Genomic DNA, 13,822 nt, shown 5'->3' on the forward strand with positions numbered 1-13,822 from the left:
AGGCACCTATTTGACTTCATTCTGCTCTGCGGGCTCGGGTAATTAACGTATAACGGGAGTGATACGTACGCAATAATGAAACAACCAAGATGTGTTCAAGTATTCGGTTAGTTTTGACGGGAAGCCTCAATGCCTACACTTAAGGCCCCCACAAAGGCACCTTTCATAACTAACTAGGTCACTCGGGCATATATATATATATATATATATATATATATATATATATATATATATATACACACACTATAAAACTTAACATCGGTTTTACATCTGTCATGCTAAAGACAACAGTGGCACGCCTGGATTCTTAAAGTTAATTTTGATTGTGAGCCTCAAGGCCTACACCTAAGGCCCTACAAAGGCACCTTTCAGAATTAACTATGTCCTTCTCTTACAGCCCGCCAATAAGTAAAAGCCCAACAGACGATATCAATCGGCGCCAACCTCTCGGGGAGCTGTGTGCTTGTTGGCCAAGGAACCTCCTTACTAGATATTCCTCTAGACAAACATAGTTTTGGCACGCCCAGTGGGACCACATACGTCAAATCTTATTTTCTAAAGCAATATGTCAGAGCTACCTGAAGATTTGCAAACTACCTTGTTGCAGATATTGCACAGATTGGAAAACGCCTCCACAGACTTCAAAATGAAAACAGACCTTATGAAACCAAATATTCCCATATCTTTACCTCTAGTTAGGAGGGAAGATGATGGGGAAGAAGAAAGAGAAAAACTGGAGGCCAGCCAACCAGATGAAGAGACGATCTTGACAAATAATCCACCTAACCTATATCCGGTACAAGTCGAAACAATGCTAAACAAGCATGCAAACCCCTTTTCAGAAGCCCCAGTTAATATGATTAATTTAGCATGGGTTGAGAAAGGGAAAGGGAAGGTTGCAAATGAGACAGAAGAAGGAAGGCCAGCTGACAGGTCCACAAAAGAGGTGATCAAATTGCCCGAACATCCAAAAACAGCCATAATCAAAGGAATGGTTCCGTGCAGTAGATGCCAATGCGAGTGTGAGCTCGAAGTACCACCAGCAAGAGTCTTCATTGATCATGAACTAATCAAGAGGAAAGAGGAAGGAGAAAGAAAAGAGGCCTGTGAAAAAGCTAGACGGACAGCAAGAAGAGAGACTTCCCGAAGTGTCTTTTAGTGGTTAGGAGGAGATTCCCAACCTAGAGCTTTATCAGAAGTGTTTCGAAATCAAGAAGCTTCTGAGGAGGCAGAAGACAAGGAGGCTAAAGGTATAAAAGAGAGGGAAATAAGGCATCCTTAATATGGCCGTGCAGGGAGAGAAGATAAAAGAAATGATAGGATATCAAATCCTGTCAAAAATGAGAACCCTACCCGTCTCGGACGAAAATGGTACGTGGTCGGGAAAAATGGCCAACCCACCAAACAAATGGGAGCCTCTATGATCAAAAGGGTCCAGAGGCAGCATAAACCCTATATGAATTCTTTAAAGATTCTCGTGACATCTGAAGCCTCAAAGAATCAAAAGTTTGAAAAAACACCCTCTGGGGGAAGTAGTCAGTTTAACTGGAGGAGTAAAAAGGAGGTGCAGATGGCTAATAGCAAAACAGAGGGTGAGGGAAACCATGTACCACAAAGCCTACACCCTGAGAAGTACAGGATATTGAGAAGAGCTCAAGAAGATATGATAATGATGCCCACTCCTGGATTGAGGACATAGCCTATTTGTTTTGGAACTGTTTCGCCTGAGATGAAGCTCCCTGGTGTATCATTGGATCTTTTCGGTGAAGTTCCTAAGCAGATACCAGATTCGGGCATAAATTAACAAGAGGGAGCACCAGAACCTTTACTCCCAGAAGATGCGATGGCCTAGTTAGACGAATTTATGGAATAGATCGGGAGCAAGAAAGAAGACTTTCCAGAGCCTAGTACCTTTCATATCAACATGACGTATGTGTTATCCGCCATGTTTGGTGCTGAGCCTGATCAGCCCGCTACTATGGAAGGTGATTATTTGACAACAGAACCAATGATGGCCCATGTCATCATTGAAGTAGCCGAAGAGGAAGAATTGGAAAAAACTGAATCATCCAAGACATTCCAGAATGGTCTGTTAAGAATTTATACTGATAAAATGGTGTTCAGCCTCCCAAACATGTTGCTAGTCAACTATCTTAAGCCAATATATGTTGCAGCTCATTTGGAAGGAGTTCCCTTCAAAAGAGTTTTGATTGATGGAGGAGCAGCTGTTAACATATTGCCCGCCAAGCAAATGAAGAAGATAGGAAGAGGTGTAGAAGATCTCAATCCCACCGATCTCACGGTCTCGAGCTTCTCCGACGCTATCACCAAAACTCATGGGATATTACCTTTAGAAGTGGACTTGGGATCCAAGCGAATCATGCTGGCATTCTTTGTGATGGATTGTGCTTCCACCTATGGAGCATTACTCAGAATGGATTGGATCCACCAAAGTCTTGCCATACCCTCCACTCTACATTAACAAGTTGCTATTTACCACGAAGCAGGAACAGAGGGACCAGGCTTTTGGGAGATGGTAGAGGCCTAGTCATGGCCATTTCTTCCTACAGCCAACGTAGCGGAAGTAAATTTCTACGATCCCAATGTAGGAATTCTGCAATGTTCAGGAGCAGATAAGAACGGCCGCCCTACCAAGGTGACGGCCCAAAAGCTCTTAAAACAAGGAATGTTTCTTGCTAGAGAAGAATGGGATAGACCCTGTATCGTCCCAACACCTCAATATCATCAATGACAGAACAAAAGAGGAAGGATCAGGTAATAGCAGTTAGGTTTTTGATCAAAAGACTGTTGGTGTATGGGAGAGACAGAAAACAAGAAAGGGAACTCTTAGGAAAAGAAGAGCATGAGCAGCAGCCAAGAACTTCAACCGGCCAGGATGAAAACAGGGAAGAACTTTACGGAGAAGAATTGGAGGGGGTCATACGAATGGCCAAGTGCAGATATGATTTGGATGGACCAGACGACTTGCCCGAGAGCCCGGAGTTAGTCTAATTTTTGTGTACAGAACCTGACAAGCCACCATCAGAAGTGCAAGAACCTTTGGAAGTTATTGATCTAGGGACAGAAGAAGATCCAAGACCTATACAAATCAGTGGCTTATTAGAAACTAATGATCGGGCAAAGATTGTCTGTATTCTGCAAGAATTTAAAGATTGTTTTGCTTGGCATTATTCTAAAATGCCATGTTTATATTCAACCTTGGTGGAACACAGAATGCCCATCAAGGAGGGATATAAACCTGTCAAGCAAGCACCACGAAGGATGTCAAAAGAGATAGAAGAAAAGGTCAAAAAAGAAATTGAAAGAATAGTGAAAGCCGGATTTATTAGACCTGCCAAATATGTAGAGTGGTTGGCCAATATTGTACCCGTTTTAAAAGCCACAACAAAAGCAGTACGATGTTGTGTTGATTACAGAAACATTAATGGCGCCACACCAAAAGATGAATATCCCATGCTCATGGCTGACCTGCCCATAGATGATGTAGCAAAACATAAAGTCTTATCTTTTATGGATGGAATGCCGGATATAATCAGATAAAGATGGCCTAGGAAGATATACATAAAACAGCTTTTAGGTGTCCCGGTCATGTGGGGGCATATGAATATCTAGTCATGCCGTTCGGACTCAAGAATGCTGGTGCAACCTACCAAAGGGCGATGAATGCTATTTTTCATGATTTGATTGGCCATAACATGGAGGTGTACATCGATGACATCGTGGTGAAATCCAAAACAGAAGAGCATCATCTGATAGACCTCAGGCAAGCATTGACAAGGATAAGAATCCATAAACTCAAGATGAATCCAAAGAAGTGCGCGTTTGGAGTAAGAGCGGGCAACTTCTTGGGATTCCTGGTTCATCAAAGAGGTGTAGAAGTGGACAAGAACAAGTCCCGGGCAATAATGGAGTCACTTCCGCCCATCAACAAAATGCAACTTCAGAGACTGCTAGGCAAAATTAATTTCTTAAGGAGATTCATTGCTAATTTAGCAGGCAAAATTCAGTCGTTGACTCCTCTATTGAAACTGAAGGATACAAAAAGTTTCGAATGGGGACCACCATACCAAAAGGCTTTTGACAGCATCAAAGCCTATTTGACTTCTCCACCAGTGTTGGTACCACCTCAAAAGGGAAAACCCTTAAAGCTATATATCTCTACTTCAGAGAAATCAATCGAGAGTTTACTAGCTCAAACCAATGAAGGCAGAAAAGAGCAGGCAGTATACTACCTCAGTAGAATTTTGACTAAGGTAGAAACAAGGTACTCCCCTATAGAGAAGTTGTGCCTATCTCTATATTTCACTGCTAGTAAGTTGAGGCATTACATGTTACCTTGTCACATGCACATCATTGCCAAAACAGATGTGATAAAGTATATGTTGTCAAAACCAATGCTAACAGGAAGGATTGGGAAGTGGATTCTAGCATTAATAGAGTTCAGCTTTCAATATGTACCCCAAAGGGCGGTCAAGGGCCAAGCAATTGCTGACTTCTTAGCAGAGCACCAAGAGTCTCAAGATGAGATCATCAATGTACCAGGGATCCTGGAGGTAATTAATGTTTGGATCCCACCAGGCAAGGGCATCTCGGGCAAGGAAGAATGAGTCCAACAAGAAATAAAAAGGGTAACTGGTCTCTGGATTACTCCTTGGAAGCTTTATTTTGATGGTTCTTACACTCAGAAGGCTTCTGGAGCAGGGATTGTCATCATAAATCCCCAAGGAGTTCACAATTATTATTCATTCCTTCTAGATTACCAAGGGAATACCAACAATCAGGCGGAGTATGAAGCCATAATAATTGGCTTAGAGATCTTGATAGAGTTGGGGGCAATGGAGGTACAGGTATTTGGTGATTCAAAATTAGTGATAAACCAGCTAAATGGAGAATACAAGTGCAGACATATCACCATGGCTGGGTATTACTTGGCGACCACGCAATTGTTAAGCTATTGGGATTCTGAAGTATCAGTTAATTATGTTCCTAGGGAATCTAATCTGGCGGCCAACGAGATGGCACAAATAGCCTCGGGAGTACCAATCCAGGAAAGGAAGTATGGAGTAGATGTCGAGGTTCAAAGAAGAAATCTTCTTTCTATCTTAAAAAAAAGATTCAGTCTAGATATAATGGTCCTAGAAACCGAGACGGAAGACTGGAGATCGCCTATCATTCATCATTTGAAAGATCCTTCTGCACCCACAAGCAAGAAGAATAGACAACAAGCAACTAAGTACGTCTTATGGGAGGAGAACCTGCTAAGGAAAACGCCGGATGGGCTTCTACTGAAATGTTTAGGTCAAGAAGAATCTATGAGAGTAATGGCCGAGGTACATGAAGGGATATGTGGGGCACATCAAGCTGGAACGAAGATGAGGTGGTTGATTAGGAGGTATGGGTATTTCTGGCCTGATGTGGAAAAAGATTGCAAGTCTTATACCCGAGGATGTGAGGAATGTCAAAGGCATGGACCCCTCCAACATGTGCCTTCAGTACCTTTAAATCCGGTGGTTAAACCTTGGCCCTTTAAGGGATGGGCAATGGACTTCATCAGACAGATTTATCCATCTTCTAGCAAGGGGCATACTTTCATAATTGTGGCAACGGATTATTTCACCAAATGGGTAGAAGCATCAACTGTAAAAACCATAACTTCAGTTGCAGTCAAGAAGTTTATTGAGACCAAGATTCTGCATAGGTTTGGGGTGCCCGAAACCATAGTCACGGATCGTGGGCCATCTTTTATATCAAAAGAAGTTGAAGAATTTTCAAGCAAATACAAAATAAAGATGATCCAGTCTAGTCCTTACTACCCTCAGTCAAATGGTCAAGCCGAAGCCAACAACAAGATTTTGATAAACATTATCAAAAGGATGGTAACAGATAGCCCGAAAAAGTGGCATGAAAAGCTAAGGAATACTTTGTGGGCATCCCGAACCTCTAAACGAGCAGGAACGGGGATAACTCCTTATGCTTTGATTTCGGGCAAGATGCGGTTCTTCCCATGGAAATCAATGTAAGTTCTATCAGAATTCAAAATCAATTCGGGTTACATAGTGAAGAATACATAGAAGCTATGTGTCAAGGGATTAAAGATTTAGATGTAACCCGAATTGAGGCCTTGAACCAGATTCAGGAAGGGAAGAGAGTTATTGCCTTAGCTTATAACAAGAAGGTAAAACTGAAGTCTTTCAAGGAAGGAGATTTAGTTTGGAAGGCAGTCCTCCCTCTAGGAGCTCAGCTTAGGGGCTTTGGGAAATGGAGCCCGACATGGGAAGGTCCTTTTATTGTTAGTCAAGTATTAGACAAGGAAGGATATTACTTGGCTGATCTTGAAGGAAATTGGTAGAAACATCCCATCAATGTCAAATTCTTAAAAAGGTATTGCCCTACATTATGGGATGTTAGGGATTGTTATATTGAAGAAGATGAGAAATAAAGCAGGTGTTGGAATGCAGTGTATTCATCAACCATTCAAGAAGATAGAAAGATAAAAGTTTTTAAAATGATGCTTCATTCATTTCGACGAATTGATAAAATTACATCGGAGCAAGTCTCAATGTGTCATGTTTCTTTCCTTCTACATTGTGTTGGTATCTCGACTAGTTTCTGGTATCTTCATGGACAAAACCTGGTCAGGCAGGTGATCGGGTTGTGCGGCCAAGATGAGCTTGGTAGAGGACCTTCGATAAGGATCATCATTGGATATGATGGTGAAGCCCGACTTATCAAAGCAATGAGTAAGAGGGCAAACCCTCAGGAGAAAACCGCCTGACCAAAGGTGTTGGGGATAGCGGTGTGTCTGACCAAAGGTGTTGGAGATAGTAAATATTTGATGAAAATCCTTTTTCTCACAAAAATGAAGTTTTAGGAAACTGCAATTGAATCCAGAGGAACCCATTTTCCAGGTTTAAAAGAAGACTAAGAAGGCAGAAACGTCGAAGGGTGATAAAAGAGAAGGTTGAAGATGATCTGTTGGCTGGACATGAGAAGTTTTTAGCTGGAATTTATAGGAACCTCAGAGGATAGCTCAAAGGTCATGAGAACAGCAAGAGATGCAAGATCACATTCATCCCATCTGGAAAACACCAAGTTCCTAGATCAGGTATACAGGCATGCAGCTATTCAATCAATATTGGCGCCTAGAATTCCAGCCTGAATATTAATTGAATGGGGCACTGTTTGGGATAAAACTTGAACTTTGGGTTAAGAAGAGGCTAGCCCAAAAGAAAGCCCAAAAGGAGGTTCAGAAGAAGGAAAAGTCCAAGGTCCAACCGAAGTCCAGAAGCAAAAAGGGGCTTGTTTCCCGACCAGGTACAGCTCATTTAAACTACCTGCTCACCTACCTAGGGGTTAAGTGATGTAGACCAGCCAGCTAATCAGCCCAAAAGTACTTTACAATGGCAGTACAAGTAAAAAGTTGATGAGTCATTACCCTTCAGATACATTCGGGCAAAATTAACACTGCAGACAGCCAAGCCAAATCGTTTATAAAAGGAGGAAGAAAAATCAGAGACAAGGACACTCAATCAACCAAACAAATACAAGCACAAACTCTGCTCAAACCAGATTTGCCTTCACGAAGCTGTAGTCAGCCCCCAATCTTCATCCCTTTTGGGATCAACCTTCACCAGAAATCCTTTGTAAAAGCTCTGCTACCTTGTTTAAATCTTGTTGTAGTATCGATCACCTCATATAGATTCATCTTTCAATCTCCCTTTCTAGCATTCGAACACTCTGTAAATCACAAAGAAGGGAAGTTGCAAGATGATCAGCCTTGCCCGACAAGGTGAAACTTTGCCCGACCTCCTTTGTTGTTGTCTTTCATTCATAGACCTAGTACTATGATGTATGTTTTCATCTACATCCAAGTTATTGCTAGCCAGTTTATGATTAAAAGACTTCTAAGTGCTAATCATTCGGGCAAACAAGATTGACCAATTAAAAGTCCTTGATCTCAAGGCATAAAAAGAACTTTATGTGAACTTAACCCATCCACGACAATCTTTGATCATCAGAAGTCCAAAGTTACTTGGGGCGCAAGTAATTGGCTTATTCTCTAGTTTTACTTCTGTTATATCATAATTCCCACAGAACGCTTGAGTATAGAATTAACTTTGATAGGAAGCCTCAAGGCCTATACCTAAGGCCCGACAAAGGCACCTATTTGACTTCATTCTGCTCTGTGGGCTCGGGTAATTAACGTATAACGGGAGTGATACGTACGCAATAATGAAACAACCAAGATGTGTTCAAGTATTCGGTTAGTTTTGACGGGAAGCCTCAAGACCTACACCTAAGTCCCCACAAAGGCACCTTTCATAACTAACTAGATCGCTCGGGCATATATATATATATATAAAACTTAACATCGGTTTTACATCTGTCATGCTAAAGACGACAGTGGCACGCCTGAATTCTTAAAGTTAATTTTGATTGTGAGCCTCAAAGCCTACACCTAAGGCCCCACAAAGGCACCTTTCAGAATTAACTTTGTCCTTCTCTTACAGCCCACCAATAAGCAGAAGCCCGACAGACGATATCAACCGGCACCAACCTCTCGGGGAGCTGTGTGCTCGTTGGCTAGAGAACCTCCTCACTGGATATTCCTCTAGATGAACACCCCTTCCACGAATTGGATACAGAATGATGTCTATGCTTCTATATCACTCATCACGTGACGTCGGAACACAAGTAAGTTTTTTACCGTTCTAGGACGCTAGGACCACTAATATAGAAACCTAGATGAAGGGGGCCAATTGCTCAATAATCGATTGCTTTGACAGTATTAATTAGAACACAGATCCGTAAAAAGAAAAAAAGGATTCAGCCAACTTTGTGAGGTCAGAGGTGGCTGTGATTGTGTGAAGTGCGACCTCAAACTTCCATGACTTTTTGGGGTGCTTCACTGCTGGACCACGTGCGCTTACAATTCCACACATTTTTTTATCCCCGAAATTTCCCGTTGCACCAAAGACCACTAACTTTACACGGTTCACGCTCCAACCAGTGTAGACATGTGGCAGCTTGTGATTGATTTCTTGTTTTTCCATGAAGTCAATCTCAGATTAACCTTCTTGGGTTTTTCATAACCCTGTCAAGTTCAATTGTTTCTGAAGTTTGTATGCAAAGAAAGCATGAAGCAATTCAAGATCATTAGAACTGAAAGAATGAAAATGTAACATCAAAAGAAGCTGAAGGTTACTGTTATCCTTGTAGCACAAGATATCCTTTAATCACATTTCCAACTTTAACGAATACGGCTATACAATCACTCTCCTTTCTTCCCAGACATTTCTTTTACTTCTCTCTCTGGCTGGTCCTCTACAATTAAGTTGTATTCATGGCTCAAACAAAAAGGACAAAGAATAAGACCTCCAATGGAATCCTCTTGAAATGGGGCAAAGCGTGGAGATCCACCGTCTGGCAGTTCCTCACTTCACTTGACAACGGCATTAGCAGGCGTCTCTGGAATCAGAACCTCCTACCAATTTTGGCAAATCTTCGGGCTACTCCGAATATGACTGCCTTTGTTAAGAGCCCTCGGTCAAGACTACAGGCAAGGGCAATAGCCCCACCGACAACTAGAAGCTTAGGTATGCTCTTCCCTTCTGGTTTGTCCGATGAATCCAACTTATCTGACTTTTCAACCACCATGGAATCGCCGGTGCTGTTTTCAACAGATCTCAAGTAGTCTGCACTGACTTTGGTGTTGATCTGAGCCATGTAAGCACACCGCGAAAGTGGGGCTTCAGAGGCTCTCTCCTTCTGATATGCACGCAAGCCAGGTTCGATCTTTTTAACAGCTCCCCACATACCTTGCCGGACTCCAAGTTTTGCAAGTTCCCAAGGGATACCCATATCTTCGTGATGATAGAGTAAAATTTCACATGCAGTAAGCTGGCCATCCCCTCTCTTTGATTCAACTGGTTCATACCCAACCAATACAAGTCTTAGTGATGGTTCCCAAGAGCACAATTACAAAAAGAAAGCAATATGAACTTTCAAAGTTTGAATCAATAAAAATTAATCTGCCAATTGCACACCATAACAAAGAGATATCCCATTTTTTAATAGGTAAATAAAGAAAGATATCTTTCATTTAGGAAGATTGACAGATTTGTTTCTCATTTCAGAAAGCATTAAGATGTTATAAGACTTCCGTTACCTGCTCGAATGCACCAACTTGAATAGTACAAGTCAACACGTCTAGGTTTGTCACGCCTTGGTACAGCAGAGGAGGGTACTCCCTGAAACATGTTAAATCACACCATTAGGTTACGCATCACGAGTTAATAACCTTAAAAACAGAACCGTTCTACATGACGAGCACTACCGCTTATTTTATTCCCAAACTACGCACAATCAGCTCAAAACGAACTCTTGCAACAGTTACAAATATGTACAATCTGGAGTATAACTCGAAAAACTAGTTTCATTTAGGACTCTCCACTTATTAGCACACAGAAGGAATTCAAATTACTTTAGATATGAACTCAGTACAATAAACCGACCAGTACCTTCAAATGTTCAAATCCCTAAATTATATACCAACAAAATATTTAGAGTTGGAAATTACTAAATATGCATTGACCGGAAAACTACAAATAGCTTAGCACTTCAACTATTCACAGCTACAATCTTTTAACATACTAAATATAACCAAAACTAGTGCATTAACTGTCATTATTTCACACAGGACACCCAGCCTTGTCAAGAAAAATAATGAAATTTGGACCCTAAAGGAATCCTTTTGACATTAATTTTCTTCTGCATAATAGGTTACAGCAGCTTGTATATGTGACTAGACTAGATAGTGCATTGAACTGAGAGGTTTATATAGATAGCTAGATCTTCCGGTTTACATACCTTCGTTACGCAGTAGTATGTCCGTCCTGCTTCCCAAATGCGACGACCTATCAAGTATTCTCTGTCGCTACAAAAGAATGGGAACTGTGTCCAAAACAAAGAAACAATTTAAGTAATAAGCCAATGCAGCAACGACAACTCAAGAATCAAAGGAGACAAAGTATCATTGTTCTTACCTTGCGCACCCAGTGCACCAACATGGTTCCGGTGGTTGGACATTCTTCCAAAGTAGATGCATGTACAAGCATGTCATCCCACTTCACTCGAAACTCATCATCCCAAAAGAAATCCCTCAGTAACTCAGGTGTACAGTCCTCATATATAGTACTACTGCGGTATTGCGGAGGTCCAGTCTAGAACATATAGATGAAATCCAGTTAGTTAACCTCACCAACATAATACACGTGAGCAAAACACGGTTATGCATCTGAGAGCCACCAATATTTCTATTGAAAAAAGAATCGAGGATCGAATACAACGAAATGTAAAATAGCTACCTCGGGGTCTCTTCGCCAAGCTTGATAGCGCATAGTTGGGGTAGACCGATCCATCATATGAATCCAAGCAGGCCCTCCATCTTTCTCCTCAACAAGCTGGCATATGTGCCGTAAATCCTCATTGTTCACATGACCGGAACTTTCTCTTTCAATCTTTGAGGAGCTGCCATGCCATATCATAACATTCACTAATTAAGCCAAAGACCTTAAGTCGTACAAGTTAAACTGACAAAAATCCCCAATTTAACACATTAAACACTAATCAAAGTTGCGAAATTGAACACATTAAACACCTAAACTCGAAAAATTAAAGCAAACCCAAGTTGTAAAATTAGCCAAAACACTCAAGAAAGTCAACAAACCTGAAATCAGGATTGGTGGTAGGTGGCAAAGAAAGCGCCTCTTTCGGATTCCTTTCGTCGGCAGGCCATGGAATGCAACTGGGCAGCTGAAACTTCAACGAGCTCAGCCCCGGAATCAAACCGATACACGTGGACGAACTCTGCGAGGACGACGAGGAAGAGGAGGATTCTTTTTGTTTTGTGATTGGGCTATCCAACAGCTCTCGGCCAACCAAGTTCGCCCATTTGGGCTTCCACGCCCACCCAACAAAAACACCAACAACCACAGCAATCCACAGAGGGGTTATGAACATCATCAACTCACCGAGCACCTCCACAATCGTGGGTCGTCTAAGAATTTCCAGAAAAGCCGACGCCAACGCCATCGTCGAGCAGAAAAGAAAAAACCCAAAAAACCCCAGAAGTTAAAAAACCGTAAAAAAAAAAAGAGAAAAACCCTCGATTGAATCGGATACTGGTATGCAATAAGCACAGCGATTACTCAAGGGTTTCAGAGAGGAAGGAGATAAGAAGATAGCAAAACCCTGACCCAAGAGAGAGAGAAGGGGGATATTACTTATTAGATATATAAATACAGAGAGAAAAAACCAAAAAAAAGGGAGAGGAGGAGGAGGAAGCAGAGAATGAAGGGATATAGATATGGTTTATTTGCAGAGAGAGAGGAGGAAGAAGACAGAGGAAAGGTGAGAGCTTTGGATAAGATTTCTGAGATAAGCGGTATAGAGATGCGTTGGGGAGATTACCACAGGCTCGCAGAGCAGGGTCTTTGTTGTTTTCTTGTGCTGCTATTGCAAGTATTGCCCTTTGTTTTTGGCCAATGGCTTCAACTTAAGTGTTCAGTTTTTTTACTTTTTTGGTTCCCTAATTATTATATAATTTTTGATAAAAAAAAAAAAAAAAAGATGAGAAAAAGTGAATGAGTTATTGAGTGAATGTGAATTTTCTGAGAAAATCTCAGAAATCTGTGGGTGTAGAATTTATGAATGGATCTTGGGATGATGAGTTGAATTGGTGATTTGGTCCTCTTTTTATACCATGGTAATGGTTTGGCTCTTTCTATGGTGGCCGCGTTTCCCCTTTTTCACGTTCTCTGACTTGGACTTTTATAGATTTCCTTTTTCTCTCTTTTACTATGTAAAATGTTGGCCAATATAAAACATATGTTTGATTTGATTGGTTTTATTCTTTTTTTCATTCGTGGAAAAGTCTTTGAGATTTGAAATCAATAGAAGAGATCATTAAGTTTGTCTATTATCAATTATTTTGATCATTTTGTAAAACAAGATAAAACGACAAAAATACCTTCAAATTTTGTTGAATTATTTTGGTTCATTGTTTATTAACTTGAGGATATTTTTGTCATTTTGGTCTTTATTTAACAGATTTTTCCACCGAACAACTAAAATGATTGATAGTGAGCAAACTCAAAAGCTACTTCTATTGATCTCAAATCTCATAAACCAAAGTGAAGAGTTATGTCAATTTCAAAGATCATTTTGGCTAAAAAGCCTAAAAGTTTTTCACTAGCTCATTTTTTTGGGGGGGATCAAATTCACTAACTCATATGAATAATGAAAATGAAAACTCGTACTTGAGTGCAAAGTAGGTGATTGCGTAATGCTCTAACTCACTTAATTATGTATAAAATAAAAATTCAAAGTGAAGTGCATGATGCTCTAATCAACTTAAGTTATATCTATTATATTTTAAATGTTTAAGTTGAAAATTGGTGGATAACTGTAATTTGCCACTAATTGTTTCCGTTTTTTAAGGAAAAAAAAATCTACTCTAGTTAGTTTAGGCCCTTATCTAAGAAATTATAGTTATTGTCTGAATATTTGATTAATAGATTCCATCTTCGATTCTATTGCGTAATAATCTTTGGTAGAAGTTCTGATTTCATTCAAAATGCTTTTCTAGATGATGATTGTATCGGTTGCTGGTTTGCTTAAGTTAATGTTTATTGAAACTCTTACTAGCTCTTACAGTGGTATTCTTTTCACTAGTAAGTGAGAAGTTCTAGTCGTAGATAATGAGTTTAATAAAAATTTAGTTTTACACCCCATGTAAAAT

At 40.6% G+C, this 13,822-nt stretch overlaps 2 protein-coding genes across 2 annotated transcripts; one reads left to right on the plus strand and one right to left on the minus strand.

The window, feature by feature from the left end:
- Positions 1-3,926: 3,926 nt before the first annotated feature.
- On the plus strand, positions 3,927-6,370 carry LOC126599102 (uncharacterized). The gene is made up of 4 exons (XM_050265449.1): positions 3,927-4,285; positions 4,487-4,574; positions 4,707-5,413; positions 6,079-6,370. The coding sequence occupies exons 1-4, from the start codon at positions 3,927-3,929 to the stop codon at positions 6,368-6,370; spliced, it is 1,446 nt and encodes a 481-aa protein (XP_050121406.1).
- Positions 6,371-9,159: 2,789 nt separating this feature from the next.
- Positions 9,160-12,744, minus strand: LOC126599835 (uncharacterized). Its single transcript, XM_050266285.1, has 6 exons — positions 11,750-12,744; positions 11,388-11,550; positions 11,067-11,243; positions 10,891-10,974; positions 10,190-10,271; positions 9,160-9,947 (listed from the first exon to the last, which is right to left on the minus strand). Exons 1-6 carry the CDS (start codon positions 12,112-12,114, stop codon positions 9,496-9,498), a joined length of 1,323 nt encoding a protein of 440 aa, XP_050122242.1. The 5' UTR covers positions 12,115-12,744; the 3' UTR covers positions 9,160-9,495.
- Between the last annotated feature and the right edge of the window lie 1,078 nt (positions 12,745-13,822).

The sequence above is a fragment of the Malus sylvestris genome, chromosome 14 (assembly GCF_916048215.2).
Source record: "Malus sylvestris chromosome 14, drMalSylv7.2, whole genome shotgun sequence".
Taxonomy (NCBI): Eukaryota; Viridiplantae; Streptophyta; class Magnoliopsida; order Rosales; family Rosaceae; genus Malus; species Malus sylvestris.

Excerpts from the sequence above, each read along its gene's own strand:
- LOC126599102 (XM_050265449.1), top strand. The coding sequence starts at position 3,927 with ATGGAGTCACTTCCGCCCATCAACAAAATGCAACTTCAGAGACTGCTA. Across the intron at positions 4,286-4,486 it reads TTGACTAAGGTAGAAACAAG|GGCGGTCAAGGGCCAAGCAA; the intron begins GTACTCCCCTAT and ends TGTACCCCAAAG. Across the intron at positions 5,414-6,078 it reads ATGAGGTGGTTGATTAGGAG|TGAAGAATACATAGAAGCTA; the intron begins GTATGGGTATTT and ends CGGGTTACATAG.
- LOC126599835 (XM_050266285.1), bottom strand. The coding sequence starts at position 12,114 with ATGGCGTTGGCGTCGGCTTTTCTGGAAATTCTTAGACGACCCACGATT. Across the intron at positions 11,551-11,749 it reads ACCACCAATCCTGATTTCAG|CTCCTCAAAGATTGAAAGAG; the intron begins GTTTGTTGACTT and ends ATGGCATGGCAG. Across the intron at positions 10,272-10,890 it reads CATACTACTGCGTAACGAAG|GGAGTACCCTCCTCTGCTGT; the intron begins GTATGTAAACCG and ends AACATGTTTCAG.